Source organism: Vicia villosa, linkage group LG1, assembly GCF_029867415.1.
Source record: "Vicia villosa cultivar HV-30 ecotype Madison, WI linkage group LG1, Vvil1.0, whole genome shotgun sequence".
NCBI classification, from domain to species: Eukaryota; Viridiplantae; Streptophyta; class Magnoliopsida; order Fabales; family Fabaceae; genus Vicia; species Vicia villosa.
The window spans coordinates 135,124,048-135,142,285 of NC_081180.1; the positions used below are offsets into that span (position 1 = coordinate 135,124,048).

General features: G+C 34.9%; 3 protein-coding genes and 1 non-coding gene across 4 annotated transcripts; 2 read left to right on the forward strand and 2 right to left on the reverse strand.

Annotated features, from left to right (window-relative positions):
• The first annotated feature begins 7,140 nt into the window (after window positions 1-7,140).
• On the forward strand, window positions 7,141-8,152 carry LOC131617411 (uncharacterized). Its single transcript, XM_058888704.1, has one exon. The coding sequence runs from the start codon at window positions 7,201-7,203 to the stop codon at window positions 8,098-8,100; it is 900 nt and encodes a 299-aa protein (XP_058744687.1). The 5' UTR covers window positions 7,141-7,200; the 3' UTR covers window positions 8,101-8,152.
• Window positions 8,153-10,002: 1,850 nt separating this feature from the next.
• TRNAI-AAU (transfer RNA isoleucine (anticodon AAU)) lies at window positions 10,003-10,076 on the reverse strand. The gene has a single exon. It is a non-coding gene; the product is annotated as a tRNA-Ile (tRNA).
• Window positions 10,055-11,055, forward strand: LOC131644258 (uncharacterized). The gene is made up of 2 exons (XM_058914708.1): window positions 10,055-10,291; window positions 10,490-11,055. Exon 2 carries the CDS (start codon window positions 10,495-10,497, stop codon window positions 10,885-10,887), a length of 393 nt encoding a protein of 130 aa, XP_058770691.1. The 5' UTR covers window positions 10,055-10,291; window positions 10,490-10,494; the 3' UTR covers window positions 10,888-11,055.
• Window positions 11,056-11,832: 777 nt separating this feature from the next.
• LOC131644259 (uncharacterized) lies at window positions 11,833-17,470 on the reverse strand. The gene is made up of 12 exons (XM_058914709.1): window positions 17,305-17,470; window positions 15,175-16,654; window positions 14,883-14,890; window positions 14,040-14,221; window positions 13,730-13,790; window positions 13,551-13,646; window positions 13,316-13,413; window positions 13,124-13,237; window positions 12,927-12,994; window positions 12,591-12,701; window positions 12,231-12,462; window positions 11,833-12,145 (listed from the first exon to the last, which is right to left on the reverse strand). Exons 2-12 carry the CDS (start codon window positions 16,557-16,559, stop codon window positions 12,035-12,037), a joined length of 2,466 nt encoding a protein of 821 aa, XP_058770692.1. The 5' UTR covers window positions 16,560-16,654; window positions 17,305-17,470; the 3' UTR covers window positions 11,833-12,034.
• Window positions 17,471-18,238: the final 768 nt, after the last annotated feature.

Below are 18,238 nucleotides of genomic sequence, written 5' to 3' on the forward strand. Positions count from 1 at the left end.
GCAAAGGTTTTGGGGACGAAAATAGGTGAAGCAACTAGGGTTTCAAGGTTCCAAAATTCCAAGAACAAGGAGAAACTTGCATTCGAGTATCCAGCCCTTTTCAAGGTCAAAGAACCGTCTCAAATCATCCCTGAGGTATTATGGAGTAAGAACACATCAGTACTTGAGCTTTATAGCATTTATAATGAATGCATCAATTTCACATATTCATGCATATTTTGTGAATTTTCGTATTCCATGAATCATCACGTTTTGCTCCTATTTAACGATTATTTTGAGTTTATGGAACGGTTTAGAAGGGAACAGGATCATCCAGCGTGAGAATTGGGGTAAGAATTGCAACTTGCCATGGCTAGGGCATGATGAAGCTTCATCATTGTATTCATCTTCCCAGCGGTTTCGGGCCAAATAAATAATATTTTTGAATTCACCATGGTCTAAATATATGATCTGGGCTGTTAGTTTGAATGGTTTTTACGTTTTTTTGCAGATTTGAAACTCTCCAAAATTAGCTACAGAATTGGTTACAGTAACTATAGCGAAAACCGCATGAAAATCGTAGCTAAATTAAGGGGTTGGTGTCAACAAATAGGATGAACAGTTGCCACACGCGTGGCTTCTTTCCATTCGTGGGTCAACCAGATCCAATTCCACTTCCGCTTCCTATTGGTCTGACGCAATGGTGGTGGGCCTGCGTTTGACTTTACTTGAAACACTTCGTTTTTTTTATTTAATTTCGTTTGACTGACATTTTGAAAATAGAAAACGCAGCACAGATGGTAAAGCGCATGACTGTTTGATGTTAGAGACGTGGGTTCGATACCCAGCGCCTTACAAATAATTTTATTATTTTGTTTGTTTAAACTTACTTTCAGATTCATTGCCCTCGCCTCACACAGGATCATGGTACACTCTCATCTCCAGCCATCAGATCATGTCAATCTTGGATCCAACGCTCACAAGAGTGCAGGTGCACTATGGACATCAAGGACGTGCCACATATGATTACTCACGCTAAGTTTTAAATTTTTTTTTTATTATTTATTTACTTACTTATTTATTTTTATTCTCTTTGCTTTATTTTAAATTGTTTTTTTAAAAACTAAAATTTTTATTTTTAAAACTAACTCTTTTTTCTCTCTTCATGAGAATGATAAACCTTCTTTTTATTTTTTAATAAAATTATAATTTTAGAATAAATAGGTTAGTAATTTTAGTAAGTGTTTTTTTTAGGGAAACATAGTTATTTAATTTAGGTTTAGATTGATAATTTTATTTTTGGCTAATAAATTTGAAATTAGTATCAATCCTAGTCTAGGTTTTTAATTTGATTCTATTAACAATGGTTAACTTTGCCCCGTTTGGGTTTGCCTTTTCGCCTCTTGCCATGCTTTTTATTTGTTTTGCCTAAATTAATACCATTTTAATTTTTGATATGTCATGTTATGATTGTTGAGATCTTTAATGCACTAACGTTTTTTCTTCTTCGTGGCTAATTTTCAGGAGTAACCAATCTTCCGATTACGCGCCGTCGAATCAAAAGCTAAGTTCTCTATTTTCTCTTGTTTAAATATCATTTTGTTCATTTTATTTTTATTCTGCCTTTTAATTGGGTTAGCCTCAATAGCCATTGAATCTGCAATACGCTAACCCCCTATTACTTTCATTTTGATTTTCAGGGTCAATCGAAGGTTCGAGGGAGACCAAGGCATTCAATGTTTAAAACTTATTATTGATCCTTCTTATTTTTCCGCCTTTTAATTTCCCCCATCCCCGCAGGTGTTTATTGTAATAGCGTAGGAAATTTTATTTCTGCTTTTATTTTATTTTAACTGTGTGGTTAGTAATCTTAGGGAGTGCAAGCCTTTAACAAAATTAGGATAACTAATTACAAGATAAATAATCGAACTGAATCACGTGATTGTTGCACCCACACACCTTTAGGGTAATTCCTCTTGTTGCCTGTTGCCTGTTGCCTATTAATTGCTGCCTTGTTGCCTTGATTTTGTTGCCTCTAAATATACTAAATAGTCAAAGTCCCTCGATTCCGAGGATACCTAAAGCAATGTTGCCTTCAAAGTTATTGAAACTCCCTCGAGGTTGCCTCATAAGGAATGATTGTCCCAATTGCTAAGGTATCCTCGCATGATGCCTTAAATGACTATTATATCTTTCCCTTAGACTACCTGCCTACTTTATGGCAAGGGACAGTCTTGTGGCGAACGAGAATTTCTCGATGACCCTTCAACATCCAATTGAAAGACTTCCTGCCCTCTCATGGTATGGATAGATCCTTTCGCCCGAAAAGCTAAAAGAACGTTTTTTCAAACTTAGGGTAGTTGCTACTAATTGCTTCCTCTAAAAATCAAATTACTTTTCACACCTCTCTTTTCAAATACTTTCAAAACAAGGCTACGCTTATTTACAAGCTAAAGTCCTTAACGAAATCTTTTTACTATTCACACACGACACTTCAAACTTTTCAAACAAACAAGTGAGCTAAGCAATTAAGAGCCCATGGATAACCATGGATGCAAAGGGTGCCTTACACCTTCCCTTTGTATAACCTACCCCCCGAACTCAAAATCTTTCAAAGGTCTTTCTTGTTCTTTTTGCCTTTCCAATTGGATAAAATAAAAGTCGGTGGCGACTCGTGCTATCCGCAACATTTCGATAATAAAGTCAGTTCACCGTATTACAGTAATTCATCAAGGAGAAGACTATGACTTCGATGTAGGCAAATCTTGAATCATTGTATATGACCAAGTCCTTGGCTCACTGGTTATGTTTGAAACAACAATTATATTCATTCCGAATGGTAGAAAACAAATCCATAATGAATTATTTAGCATAATTTCACAAGAGCATTGACGATCTAAAGAATATTGTGGTGAATATTAATTATGAGGACATAGATCTACTATTGTTATGCTCATTGCCAAGATCTTTTGAGCACTTCAAGGGTGTCATTCTTTATGATAAGGAATGTACTATTACTTTGGATGAAGTCTATACGACTTTAAGGTCAAAAGAATTTTCAAAACTGAAATATTTGAAGAATGACAATAATGCTAAAGGCTTAAGTTTTCTCAATAAAAGGAAGTGAGTGTAAAAGGGTATCCAAAATCAAGAGGTTTGGCAATTCAAGGTTAAAATTATTTGTTTTATAGAAACTCAGTCACTTCATGAAAGGATTGTCCTAATTTGTAGGAAAAAGAATAATATATCTTTTCAAATTACTTTTGCCTTAGATGAGGATAGCAATGACAATGTCGGCACATTAACGGCATCAAGTTTGTAGACTGGAGAAAGTTGGTTCATGGAATCAGGTTTCTCATATCATGTGTCTAAGAAAATAATAAATTGAGACTCTGAAGCTAGAGAAAGGTGGAGTAGTTCACCTTTGTGATAATAAAGCTTACAAGGTTCTTGGTATTGGTATGGCAAAACTTAAAATTTTCGATGATCGCGAGTTCTTTCTACATAATGTGAGGTATGTTCCAAAAATCAACTGAAATTCATTATCCATAAGCATGTTTGATGATTAAGACTATAATACTAGAGTAGAACATAGGGTGTTGAAGATTTCACAAGGTGGAGCTATCATGACTAAAAGGTATAAAATATATAGTTTATATATTTTCGAAGGTTCCAACGTTGTTGTTCATTCATCATCATCTATTCAAGGTTTCGTGACTAGAATAAGCTATGAGATTTAAGCCTGAAATGTGTGGTAGAAGCCTTGAGTTTGTTTCAAATCACTTTATGATTTTTTCAGTAATCAATGGATATAAACACATTTTACCGCGAAGTGGAAATAAAGTTTATAAGGTAAGGATGGTGCAAAAGTAGCTTACTTGATCAACAAATTTACAATCACTTGAATAAACTTCCTATTGAATTATGGAGATTTAAAGTAGGAAACCCAAAGAATACCTTGTTTTGAAGTTCGGCAAAACCTTGCATATTGATCAAATAATTCTAATTTAGCTTGATGGGGAGGTTATGAATTGTGTCTTTAATTGTTACCCAAGAGACGGGAAGGGTTATATGTTGTGGGAAGTGGAATATAACGGATCAAAGTTTACCATTTAGAGGTGTATTTCTTATAGTGAGTCCCAAAAGGGGAGGAAGAGTAAGGACCTAGATATATAAAAAATTATGGCGGAGAAGATTCAGTTTGACGTGGAGGTTCTTGTTATGGATACTAGTAGTAATGAGGGAATAACTACATAGGCCTCTAATTATAATTTGAGTCATGATAAGGTAAGAAGGGGGATTTTACCATCTTAAATATACAATTATGTTGGCCTTGGTATTTATTCATTGAATATGGTTGAAGACTTGCAAAACTTGAAAACATAAAGCTTCAAGGATGAATTCAAAAGAAAAGGGATTCAAATATGGTTGAAGAACCATACTTGGGAGCTTGTTAGACTATTAAAGTAGGATAAGGCGGTAGGAAACAAGTGGATTTAATTTAGGTTCAAGTGTGGGTTTAACTTGATCAAGGTTTAAGTGGCAACATGGTAGTGAGCAACAAGGTGGTTGATGAATAAATTGACATAACCATGATTTAAAGTCAGGGTGGAGAATTATAGAAGTATTCCTTTAAACCTTAAGTGATGAATTGAAGGAAATCATATTTTGATACTTGGAAACTCATGATCACATACAACAAAAATATCCTAGATTCAACACCTTGGAAACTCATGATCACACACAACATTTGAAGATCCTTCTTCACAACCACATATATTGGAATGGGCTTCAACTGTGCCTGTCTTGGTCACCATATAGTCGAATTTGAAATTCTATAAAATTCAGTAAACACATAAAACAATCTAAAAGACTGTTTGAAATAAACTAAGCCAAAGGGGGGAAGAAGAACTTTCAAATCAACCGTGAAGATATGAAAAAAGAGTATAACAGAAACCTCTCGGTCCAAATACCGACATACATATTGGAATGCTTATATAAACATCCATTAGTTAGGATGCAACTACGAATGCGCCAAGGCCGAATATCAAATAACTTGTCGCTCAAAAAGGGTGAAGGGTAAAACAAATTCCATTTCCTAGAAAACCACATCAAACATGGGGAAAGTTGGATGAGGGAAATTTTGACATATTTTATCTATGAAAAAGGGAATAATAATCTTCCCAGCACCAGAAGGACCCCCTGCTTCAGCAACAACATCGTAATTTTCTATTTCTCTTGAATAATAGTAGATTGAATGCGTTTTTAAGTAGATATCATTTACCCATGGGAAAAGGTGTGTGCATCCTCATTTAGAACAAGGTTGAGTGGGTATCTGATAGCATTAACCGTTGCACGTAGATACACAAAGAAGAGTGTGAGATGTAAAGGGAACAACCTCATACACTCACCACCACTCCCAGAAAACTACCACCACAAAGTGAAGGATAAAGGCAATGAAATACAGAGAATACGGGAATGAAGAAATTTATCAGTTGAAGAAGAAGGAAGCTAAGATTATTTTGAATACGGTTATGGAAGATGCCAATATCGGCTTGAAGTGATTGCAAGAAATGGATCAATGACACCAAAGGGGAAGACTATAACACCTATCCCTTTTAAGTATTTATAATCATCAAAAGGCTAAAGATGAATGAAGTACATAGTAGTGGAAAATTAAACATTAACCAACTGATGAGGCACATGTGACCAAAGGCGCTATCAGGGTTATAATAGCAAAGATAGTTTCTAAGAAGGCCATCATTATGAGACTATCGATAACACATCATGTTACTAACCCTATACTAACATACGACATGCGGGTGAAGAGATAGAGATTAAGGAGTCTTACCAACCTCTAACAACAAGGCTTAATGATACTTAAAAACTAAAGGAGAAAAATAAAGGGAAGATAGGGAAAATCCAATGTAATCTTTTCATAACCCTAACTACAAGAAGCTACAAGTCTATACCCGACTCTATTCAATCAGGCTTGGGGAGAAACCATTGCTACCTTGACCGAGGCAGTGGTGAAATCGACCCCACAAGAGAAAAACCATATAGACTCAAGAGGTAGAGATATTGGATAAGGGCAATGTCAGAACGATGACATCATAACAATGCCATTAAGCAAAATAGATTCTAAGATTTGGGAACATGCATAGGCATGCCTTAAAGAGACCTACTCCGAGCATAAAATGAAGGCATAATCGTTAGATCACATAACGAATCAAAGTCTCGTATTTAACATTATAAATGGTCATGATTAAAGCTAAACGAGGAGAATTTACATAAACCCTAGTGAAAGTCCTATAAAAAGAACAAAAGACAAAACAACAAGGTATACATTCCTAAAACACCCAAGACAATTTGTTCGTTGCCTCGATCTCTCACATACTTCAGTGTTAGAGTTTTTTTCTTTTACCACCCACAATGCATCGCCGAGTCAAGAGGGAATTAGTCAAGCTAAAACCATACCGACATCTTATCTGATTGCTAATTTATTGTGAGACATTTTGGTCGGGACATTCAGAAATTTTATTACTTAAAAGGATAATAAAATTTATTAGTTCTAGCAACACTCTCCTACTTTCTTATTAGTTAAAACATGTGTGGGTCCCTCACTTTAAAAATAAGTCCCACATAAAATGGTAGGACTCACACATGTTTCAACCAATAAAAAAGTGAGTGTTTGAGATAGTGTTGAAAAGAAAGTGTTCTTAACAATAAAATAAAATATATAATGCATGTGCCAATAATTGGAAGCAAGGCCCATAATGTTCCTTTCGTACATGGTAGTGTCCTGCCGCACCATGCACTCTCATTACAGCTCATTTTCAGCAAATTATTATCTCACCAATATACATTGCTTAATTGTTTCACCGCAAAAATAAACAAAAGAAATGTGGGGTGGGTCCTTTTAGAATCCTTTTCAACGACTAAACCATAAAATTCTATTTAGTTAGGTCCTCCATTGTCCCTTTTTGTACACCTCAATTGCAGCTATAGAATCAATTTCATTGATCCTATTCACTTTTCTGTTGTTCTGTTGTTTTTTGTCTTCAATCTAATATTGACACATGTCTTTTTCTAATATGCTTATTCATCTCTATATATAGATGCATACATTGTACCACCACATTATCAATTGGTCATCTTCTCTTCTGTGACTTCATCCTTCTCTTGTGCTTTACCAAAACTATATCAAAATATTAGCACACCATGAAAGCACCAACTATCTTAAAGAGCTTTCTCTTTCGACCAAGGGCTCCCGCGATGGTAGTTCCTTTGCCGCAAAAAACCCGATTTGACCGAAAACTTACGGCCGGACTTGGCGTCCACGGTTGTGATATGGAGTTGGTTCAATTACTTGATGCTGCCGTCACCACCCAAAAAATTGTATTGGATTCTCTAGCTAAAATTTCTTATAGTGATGGTTATGATCATGGAGATGTTGATAAGTACCTAGAAGACAACGTTGAGTTTCTTGATGTATGCAATTACTTTGTTGAAAAAATCGAGAACATTTATAATTATCTAGACAAATTGAAAGTTGTAGTACATTTAGTTGATAATAATTGTAGTCCATTGAAGCCTAATAATGTTGCAACAACACGTGCAATGGAACTTTTGAATTCATCATCATGTAAAATTGTAGAAAAGAGATCAAGCAATGGTTTGAAAAAATTGTTAAGGCAAAAGCTATGTCATGATGAAACCGAAATGAGTGAGATTATGTGTGGTTCTAAGGCTATGACATTGATGTGCTTAAGGTTTCTGGAACTTGGTTTGTCATTTGATTTGAAAAGTTTAATGTTACCAAAAATGAAAATACTTTCTCAGCCTACAAGTTCTTCATGGTTGAGATTGTTGCAAGAGTTGACAAAAGAAGCAGAAGCAAGTGTTGATGGGAAGAAGTTGCAGGAGACAGTGGATGCAGCTAGAGAATTGAAGGAACAGATGAAGAGGGAAAAGGAGATGAAATGTTGTGTTGAGAGATTGAAGAGAAGATGCAAGGAATTGGAGGATGTGGTTGAGGTTATTGAGGAAAGAGTAAAAGATTTGTATAAATGTTTAATTGATGTTAGGATGACCCTTTTGGGAATTCTTTCCCAGCACTGAATTAATTAGATCTTATGAATAGAAATTTAGAATAGCTAGCTTGGAAGCTTGGTTAGGATATAATTCATTACATAAATGATGTAACTTTGGTCTATCACGTTTAGTGTTCAAAATAAAAGTTACTGATGTGTAGATTTTTTGAATATAAATAATAAATCCCCATCGTTTGTATATATATTAATTCATCTAGCTAGCTAGCTAGCTAGTTTCTCCTTATAATCTCTAGTTATTTTTAGTTTTTATGATGATCTCTTCATCCCACCGACCACTAACGAAGACTCCGTTTAAAGTCAGAACTTCATAATAAAGTTCTGTATGAATTGGTCCGACACAAAGATTAATAGCACATAGCAGAATTCGAACTCATGACTTTGAGAGAAACAAAGAAATATCTAAGTTAGTTAATTCTGTAAAAGGAATCATGAGAATGAGACAATGCACAAAATTTTCATGGTTCTTTCTTTGTTACACAAAAAGTTCTCACTTTTCAAGCATATATAGGCATACCTCTCCGAGAGAATTTATTTCCATGAGCTATAGCTGTCAATTTGAAGTCATATTCCTAATATATATTTATGGTTGCTTTGAGAGTGGAGTATCAATATCAATAGTCACCATACCTTTTTTTTTTTAATTGTGACCATACTTCATGAAAGGGATAGCCTGAATTTGATTAATTTTTTTTTTTGAAATATTTAATCTATCAAGAAACATCAATACTTACCACAACTATTCTTAAAAAAAAATAAAATAAAAATTGTTTCTTTTAATAAGAATTTGACCTAACTTATCCTTACAAAAACCGGTTAGTAAAATGAGTAGTGTTACTCTATATAAATTATTTTTAAGTTCTAAGTCTAACCAATGCGGGACTTAGAATATTCTTAACACACCCCTCACGCTCAACACTCTTTTGAGCTTAGTGTGTGGATATTAACGGTGGGCGGCCCATGATCTGATCGATAGGCTCTGATACCATATTAACATTTGATCTTGTCCATCCTTATAAAATCGATTGATAAGGTGAGGAGTGTTACTCTATATAAACTATTTTTAACCTCTATGTCTAACCAATGTAAAACTTAGAATATTTCTAACACTTCTTAATCAAACAAACTTTTAAGTTTCATCACATCTGTCACATACAATTAAAGATGAATTTATGAATGATACTCTAGAAGACATGATTTGTGATATTGGAGTAGAGGCTTTCGAGAAAGTTAATGTAGTACATACTTTGCAAAGAGACATGGAAGAGTCGTCATTGTATATGGGATGTAAAAGTTTTACAAGATTGTCAGTTGTGTTAAGACTATTTAATTTTGAGCGGACGAATAGAAGTTTCACTGAATTATTGTTGAAAGAAATGCTTCTAAAAAGTAACATGTTGTCGAACCATAGTTATGAGGCCGAGAAGATATTGTGTCCAGTAGATTTGAACTATGTCAAAATACATACATATCGTAATCATTGATTGCATATTATATAGAAAATAATTTGAAAACTTGAAGATGTACCGAGGTATGGGGAATCATCGTATCAGAAATTTCTATGCAGCGGTCATCTTCAATCTTTAGTTTATTTATGATCTAAGTTTGAAATAGTATATAATTTGGTCTTGGTTATTGCTATATACATGGTAGTTCAATTGTTTGATAACATTCTTAAACAATATTTTCAATCTTAATCCAAACTTATAGCAAGAACATTTAATCAACATTTAGAACATATTTAGATTCACTTACTGGAATTATCTATACATAAATTTTGAGATATTGTTTAAGAGATTTCTGTACGTATTTAGGTTACATGAATTTTAAATAATTTAAAACTAAAATATATTATATCACACAAAGGTCTCTCATTTCTTAGTTGAAAGTATTGACTGTATTGTCAAAAAATTGGCCCATGCAGGTCTCGAACCTGCGACCTTCGCGTTATTAGCACGACGCTCTAACCAACTGAGCTAATGGGCCAGTTGGTAGAGTCGTCACAAATACACATAATATTTCTACTTTCATTCGCAATCATGTTTATGTTTAGATTAGGATTTTCAGAGTTGCAGTGTTCCTTCACTTTTTCATCAACACTTCTAATAATGCGTTTCCAATTACCAAATCTCTAACAGCATCGTGATTTCCCCAATTTTTCGTTACCCTAATTGTTGCAATCAATAACTTCATCCAACACGGTACGATTCTTTGTTCCTTTCCTTTCAAACGTTAAAAATATTATCTTTTCATTCTGCTTCAGTTTATGTTTAACTATTTCATTAGTTTTAGCTTAAGGGTTCTTTTATTTATTTTAAGTTTCAATTTTTTTTATTTGTTTCATTGTTGGTGAATGCAATTGGGTTGCAAATTGAATGATATTGATGTTTTACTTGCAGTGACAATGGCTTATGTTGATGAGGATGGTACTTCTGCCTCTGGAGATGATTTGAATATGTTGGATGGACATAAACCTCACCCTGTTGTTGTTCGATCTGGTTCCGGTGGCCAGAAGCGAAGCAGGAAGGTTACCGGTGACGCGATTGTCGATGCCATGTTGGAGATAGCAGCTGCTTCAAAGATGAGAGCATCTGTGATTTTGAAGAATGAGGAGAGGTTCTGTATAAGTAAGTGTATTAAGGTGTTGGATGAGTTGCAGAGAGTTGATGAACGGGTTTATTTTCATGCTTTGGATTTGTTCGAGAATAGTTCTAGTGCTCGTGAAATTTTTATCTCTCTTAAGGGTGATAAGAGATTGCCATGGTTGCAGGGAAAGTGTGGTGTTCCCTTTAGTTGAGATTGTTAATGGAAATGCTTTGTTTATCATGTTGAATAGGTCTGTACAGTTAAGTATATTGATAGGGAATTGTCAATTGTGTATATAGATTTGAAATTTTTGAATGGTAATGGAGTAATTTTCCCTTTTCATAGTGCCAATTCTTTTGCTTGGATTGCTGTTTTATGAGATACTGTATCATAAATGACATTGTTTCTTGCACTATTTGTATTCGTCGAGGTTCATCTTTATAGATACACTGGTCAGGATAACATCTGCTGCTGGCTGCAATCATGGAGTTGCCAGCAGACACATTTGTGCGATGTTCATTTTTACAGATGCACAGGTCAGGCTAACATCTGCTGCGAGCTACAGTCATGGAGTTGCCAGCTTGCATATTTGAGCTGCAGACTATACTATCCACCTTGGCTGGTCTGCTTCAGACTCACAATCACTAATCTAGATTCTATAGTCCAATGAATGATGACCAAGATCTGACTTTCCCTTAAATTCCTAAAGATTTCACATGCTGCAATGACTGAAGATATTGTTTTGGATTGCATAGATTTTGTGGGGAAATCTCTACATTGAAATGTATCAAGGATGCTTTGGTTAAATTTGTAACGTATCAGTATCAATGTTCATTACCTTGCAGTGCTGTATTACATAACTGCTGTCATAGGTTCCTCAGTTTGTTTTACTTTTTACTATGTGTAGTTAAACCTCAAAATTATGGGTAGATTTTGTATTTGATAATGCATATTCTTTAGTTTAAATGTGTTTCTTTTACATTATACACCAGAGGTTCTTGTATTGTTTTTTTGCTGTATGGAAAATTGATTACTCTTAAATATAAAATGTTAGTGCTACTACTTAATTGATTGTAGAATATCTGTATTGCAATTTGGATTAAAGAAACAATCAAATGAGGCAAGCCCCTAACAATCAGCATGGCTTAAAAAAATATTGACAACATAAAGCAATTTTTATTGGTCTCAAGTCAACATAGGCATGCTACATAAACTAAACTGCTAGAGTTACAACATACAAGAGGAAATATCTTTCCGAATAAGTACATAGATTAGTATTTAATACATTGATTATTTCATCTCACCATCACTTCCCAGAGGACATGAAATAACATAAATAGAATCCCAAAATAAGAAAACTAATTCATTGACAAGAAATGCACCCTTGCAAGGGTATATTCCTTTCCTGCAATCCAAACACCAGTTTGCGACCATTGTATATCTTCCCAGTCCAAGTTCTCCTCCAACACCTAATCATTGTGCAAATAATAGTATTATTATATACATTGTTTTACATGCAAGTTGAAATTAAATGGAGAGTGGTATGAAAAATACCTCTACATGTTCAAGAGGCACAGGGATGCCAATCGAGCGCATCACTTTCTGTGGCAGAGGCTTCTTACAACGAGACCACCGGAAGGCGTCGATCATGACATGATCAGGCTCATGTTTTTCACCATTTGCAGAATGTGGATGGTGATTTTGAGACTTCTCTGCGCCTGACTCATGCGACTGAATTGCTGGGGTAGCCTTGACCAGTTTCTCTCCAGCAAAACAAAGCTCATATCTACAACAAAATGACTCAGTTAACGACAACAGAAGGAAATTTCTTCGTGACTTCAATAAGACCTCAAATTTTCAATTAGCCTGAGTCATGCGGCATTAGAATGTGCGAGAACTTCCATGTCAAAATACCTGGAAGTGTGTGTCTCCAAATACAAAACTTCTCCCTTCTTCAATCGTGCAGATGTGTATTGTGGCTTTTTCAGACCCTTGTCAGCTACAATGCTTATACTATATTTGATCCTGATGGTGTACAAAATAAAATTAAGATAAGATGCAAAAATGTTGCATTGCATCTGATAACTAAAATTGGATAAGAAAAACTGCATCTCAATTCACATTGCATGTCTCAAAATTGAGATGTTTCCATACATTACTAAAATAACACAAATTGGCTCCCATTATTTTTGCACCAACTCAGCACAATATTAGTTTAGTCAATCAATTTAACAACATAAACTAGCATACCAGGGCTCATTGCAAAGATTGTACTGAATCGTAACTTCTCGAACATATCTTTGCTGCCGCAATGCATTCTGAAAAATTAAGGCCAGAATATAAGACAGTAATAACTAATAATAACTATGAAATAACATAAGCAATTATTGGTTATATTTTCCGCAGGCAAAAAAAATGTTTGCTTATTATTAGATGCTGAAACAAACCGAAGCTGCAGCCCTGGTAGTCATTGTCCGCTCCACAGCCACTGGAGCAAGGGTGGGCTCAATAGTTGATGTGTGTGTAAGGCAAGGTTCAAGATCAATAGTTCCACCTCCTTTCTGAAGATAAACAAAACGATCAGTTAGATATTAAATTGCTAATAATTATAGAAGATTTTGCAGGTCGTCTGATACTACCTTCACAATGCAGCACCGTTCAATTCGATAACTGCAGCCATTAGCAGCACCTCCCCAAGCGCGGGAACGTACATTGTTCCTCAGTGTAGAAATATAGCCTGAGGTCACATAATTAAAAATTTTAGATTGAAGCTTTAACTCAGCCAAAAGAAAATTTCTTAGTTTTTATTTCATTACTGCTTAAAAGGCAATTAGATGCGATAAAGATAATAGTGATTAAGACTGTGGGACATACAATCTTTTGGAGGTAGCGCCCGAATGGTTGCGCGCAGTTCTTGTATGGCTGCAGGAGGCTGAGATGTTAGGCGACAGTAACCTGTATGCATGAGAACTGTGCCAATACTAACGTCAAACACATATCTTCTAGCATATGCAAAATCAAGCAAATCCATCAGTTTTGTAAAAGACATATACCAGAAACAAGATCCGAGTCATACGTGTACACATCAGTCCCCCAAAGCTGGCCACCTCTGACCTGAATATAATAATGTCACTCTCGTTAGTATTTTATATTAAATTGTTACTAGTAACAAATCTATAAATTAACAGTAGCATTGTATTCACTGGATCAACGCAGGCAGAAGATGATACAAAGGTGAAATGAAAGGAATAGCTACTCAAAATAACCTTATCAGTAGAATAAGATCAAATCATTTAAAGAGAAAAAGCACAATTGATACTCTTTCATCGATTTAAAAATATCAACAACAAAAAAAAGGCTTACTTGACGATTTGTAGCAGTAACATACTCAGCCGGTATGCGAATTTCCAGAGTGGGGCCATTACTAGAGCTTTCACCATTTCTTTCGATTTGAGATTGAGATGATTCATATTCCCTCCACAACTTTGTCAGCTCTTGCATGCTTTCACCAACTTTATAAACAACAAAAGAAACCTCCACTTTACCTGAAATATCAGAACTAGTATATTGGACATACAAAGGAAAAGGTACTTTCCAAACTCAAATCCGGAGTAGTTAATCCTAGATAGCGGCGCGGAGCGGCCGACCCCAAAAATGGGATAGCGGGATGGCGTATTGCGGGATGACCATTATTTAATTCTTTGGACAAATTTCATGAAAAATAATTATAAACATATGAAGTAGGGAAGAACGGGGAACTTGTGATTTTTTTTAAGCGGATGAAGTGCAGAAATGTCGGTGAAGGAAGGTTAGGGTTGAGTCTCAACTCAAATTTGATTGAAAAACCCGAAATTACCCTTAAAACATTTTAAATTTATTTAAGGGGTAATTTCGGTTTTTCAGAGGGGAAAAGGGTACCGGAAAAGAAAGCACTCCGGGGCGGGAACAATTTTGCCCCCGCTACCCGCTAATTATCCTATAGCGGCCGCTATAGTGTTCTACACCGCTAAGGCTCTTCCCATAGCGGCCAGCCTTTGCTCCACTCCGCTAGAGCGGAATAGCGCTGCTATTGACTACCCAGCTCAAATCTTCTCCACTCCATCAATAAACAGTGTCATCAATTGATTAGCAATGGCCAGTGACAAGAATTTCTGCTGGCACCGGTGTTACGTTAAATCAAGCCACTGAAAGAAAATGATAGCATACCTTGAGACCTGCAAAATATATGGCAAGATATAGTTATTAGAATGAATATAATGAAGAACCATACTTACAAACTATGTTAAAAGACAATTCAATCAATTAAGATAAAGAAACCTCTATCTAATGTAATTATGAAGCTTCAACTATTATAAATTTATACCTTAAACTGATGGTGTAAATTATAAATAATAATAATAATATATTGAAATTTTCGCTAGATATGTGAACCATGGTATATTTTATGGATAAGAAAACTAACAAATAAAAAAAAAATCAAGGAAGAGGAAGAAAGTACCCTTCGTTGTCTTGAGTGCGAGATCTAAAACGAGGTTCCCGATTAGGCACTTGAGGGCTCCCCCGTGATCTTTGTATCCTCTTACGGTGCTGACCATTATAGTTATAAACATCCCTCTCTTTTTCAACTGCTCCTTCCCCATCAGCACAACCATCATCAGATTCCTTGTCAAAGCACCTACTACGCTTATCAGACTTGTCTCCTACCAAATCACCTTCCCTTTCTTTTCTCTTGTCTCTAGCTTCTCTATCAACATCTTTGTGTTTCTTCTGATCTGGCATCTCAACGTCTTGTTCAGGAACCTTAGCTGATCCTTCAACAGGTTCCTTCTCATTATTTGAAACATCTTTCTCGGCTATGTTCCATGATTCCCTCTTCATCTGATCCTTTTCTCGCTCTTTTAAATTTTCTTTTTCTTTCGGAAGATCTTTTTTCTCCCTCTCCCACCTCTCCAATCCACTATCTTGCTTCACAGGTTCTTTCCATTCACCACCCGTGTTGCTAACCTGTGCACTGTTTCTACAATCATTCACAGACTCTTTCAAGTCACTGCTCGCGTTGCTTATTTGTGCATTGTTTCTACGATCACTTCTTTCCTTTTCCTTCTCCCCCCAGTCCCGATGTTTCACATCCTTTCTTTTTCTATCTTTCTCTTTAGATCTATCGTCAACTTTAGAATCAATTTTGTTCTCCCCAACAGCTTCATGAACTTCCCCGCCGTACTCCTTATGTTCAGCCGATGAACTCTCTTTTCCAATCTCAAGTGCACCTTGAGTATGGCCACGTAACATAGGCCATTGTTCCAAACTCGCACCGGGAGGATCAGAATACATTTTTCCCTTGTGGTATTCTTTTGAATCTTTCCAATTCAAGTGAAGACCGCTAGCCGCATTATAACTGTCCTTTTCTGTCTTAATATCACCTTTTGAATCATTATGACTATCCCGATCATGTCGGACATCCTTGTTGTCATCTCCTCTAACTTCAACATGCGAGTCCTTTTCACTTTTACCACTCTGAGGATCCTTTCTCACTTCGCCAAACAACTCCTTCTTCTCTATCTTCGTATCGCGATTCTCAAACCGAAGATCTCTACTGTCCTTTAAATCTCTTGATTCTAACCTCTTCTCGGGACCAACAAGATGATCCGCGTGAGAATCAATAGCAGACGACGGAATCCGATAAATTGAATGAAGGGGAGACCTTCTATCCCCATCACGCGGCACTTTTGCCACCCGGGAATCCTGACTTATATCATAAGACATATGATACTCATTCGAAACCGACGACGGCACCAATTTGGAATACGAACCCGCATCCTCATGCGGGTGTTTTGAAGACTGATGAACAGATTCTTCATGAGATCTCTTAGGCGTACCACTCATAATGAAAATCCAACACAGTCATACACAGTCATACAGCACAAAGGGAAGTTATTCTCGCGCCGTTATTCGTTATATTAAAATCCTCAATACCGTAACTGCACACCAACAAAGAATCCAATTTCAGAAGCATTCAAGAATAAATATCTTCGAAAACACATATATTACATTACCATAAATGAAACACATCAAACATTTACAACAGAATACATAGTAGAAGAGAGAAAAGACATAGGAACCAGAGAGACAACAACAATTGATAAAGCAACATCCTTAATCCTCAATACAGTACAGTTAACAGCAAACCCAAATTGAAAAAAATTGAAACTGTTGACTTGTTTCCATAATTACATAAATGCAATACAAGTAGGGTTAGATTAGAACGCTATATAGAATAAATGTTCGAGCTTACCAAAACAAAAAGATGCAAAATGAAAATTAGCAAGCAAGATTATAGCAGTAATAGATCTGATAAACAAATGATCGAAAAAGTAAAACATAAGCAACCTAAAAAAACCAGATGAAGAATAGAAACAATATGAAATGCAATTTAACGTAATAGTAAGAAGTAAAGTGTTGAATAAAGGTGAAAACATAGAACAATTTGTACTAGGAAAAGCTTGAAAGAAGAAGCACTAACTAATATATGATAATTTTTCAAAACAAGGGAAAAGAGAAAGTGGTTAGGGAAGTAAAGATACATTGAAATTGTGGAAATTGAGATGAAAACCCTAGAAATTGAGCTTACTTTTTTGGTTAGATTTCAGCTTTGGTGAGAGAGACAGAAGAGTGGTTATGTTTGAAACAAGTTCTACTACGTTGTTGATGTTGTGTTGTTATGTTTGATGTTTTTTTGAGGAAGCTGTTTTATATCCATCAATTAAAACCACGTCAGAATCAAAACGAATACCGTTCCAGTTACAACTTACAAATCAATTTACTAAGTGTGTGTTTGTGTTCCAATGAGGCACGGCACCATCATAGTGATAATATGCAATGACTAATATACCCCTTGTTCATTGGAGAAAATACTTGTTAATTTTTTATTTATTTTGTTGTTAATTGTAATGAATATGTCTATTTATGTCTTTATCGTTGACAATATTATATGCATATGTATATTGAAAGATGTCAGTTCAAAGTGAATTTATAAAATCAATGCAATGCCGCTGTTTTGAAGTATCTCTATCTTTAAATACAAAAAACTAGTTTGAAAGTTATTTTTAGGAGATGAGATCAATTTATATTTTAATCATATTTATTTTATTTTTTAAAAAAAAGAATCCTATTTTTTTGTTGGTTATAACAAATAAATTAAAATTTTAAAGAAACTAAAATAAAATATTTATTAGTTTTGAAAAATTAAGCATCGGATTGTGATAGTAATTTTTTAGGGATCTTTTGGTCAATATAATATTGGAAGAGTCTCTTTTTAGTTCCTATGATATTAAAAGTTTAAATCTCAACTATGTAATATTATATTTTTATTTATAGTTCTGCATTAAACATTTTTTAATTTAAATTTTTGGTATCGCATAATAATATCGTATTATTTATTATTTTAATCACACGTCATAAATTATATTTAGTTATTATTATTTTATTTAGGGTAAACTTTTTTTTGTTTTCAGTGAGTTTGATTTTAGTCTTTGAAATATTAAAAGTTTATATTACATTCTTAT

What these genes read in the sequence shown, in the direction of transcription:
- LOC131617411 (XM_058888704.1), top strand. Translation starts at nt 7,201, where the DNA reads ATGAAAGCACCAACTATCTTAAAGAGCTTTCTCTTTCGACCAAGGGCT.
- LOC131644258 (XM_058914708.1), top strand. Translation starts at nt 10,495, where the DNA reads ATGGCTTATGTTGATGAGGATGGTACTTCTGCCTCTGGAGATGATTTG.
- LOC131644259 (XM_058914709.1), bottom strand. Translation starts at nt 16,559, where the DNA reads ATGAGTGGTACGCCTAAGAGATCTCATGAAGAATCTGTTCATCAGTCT. An exon ending in TGACTCGGATCTTGTTTCTG is followed by an intron (nt 13,647 to 13,729) that starts GTATATGTCTTT and finishes GTATTGGCACAG; the next exon opens with TTCTCATGCATACAGGTTAC. An exon ending in TGCCTCTTGAACATGTAGAG is followed by an intron (nt 12,146 to 12,230) that starts GTATTTTTCATA and finishes CACAATGATTAG; the next exon opens with GTGTTGGAGGAGAACTTGGA.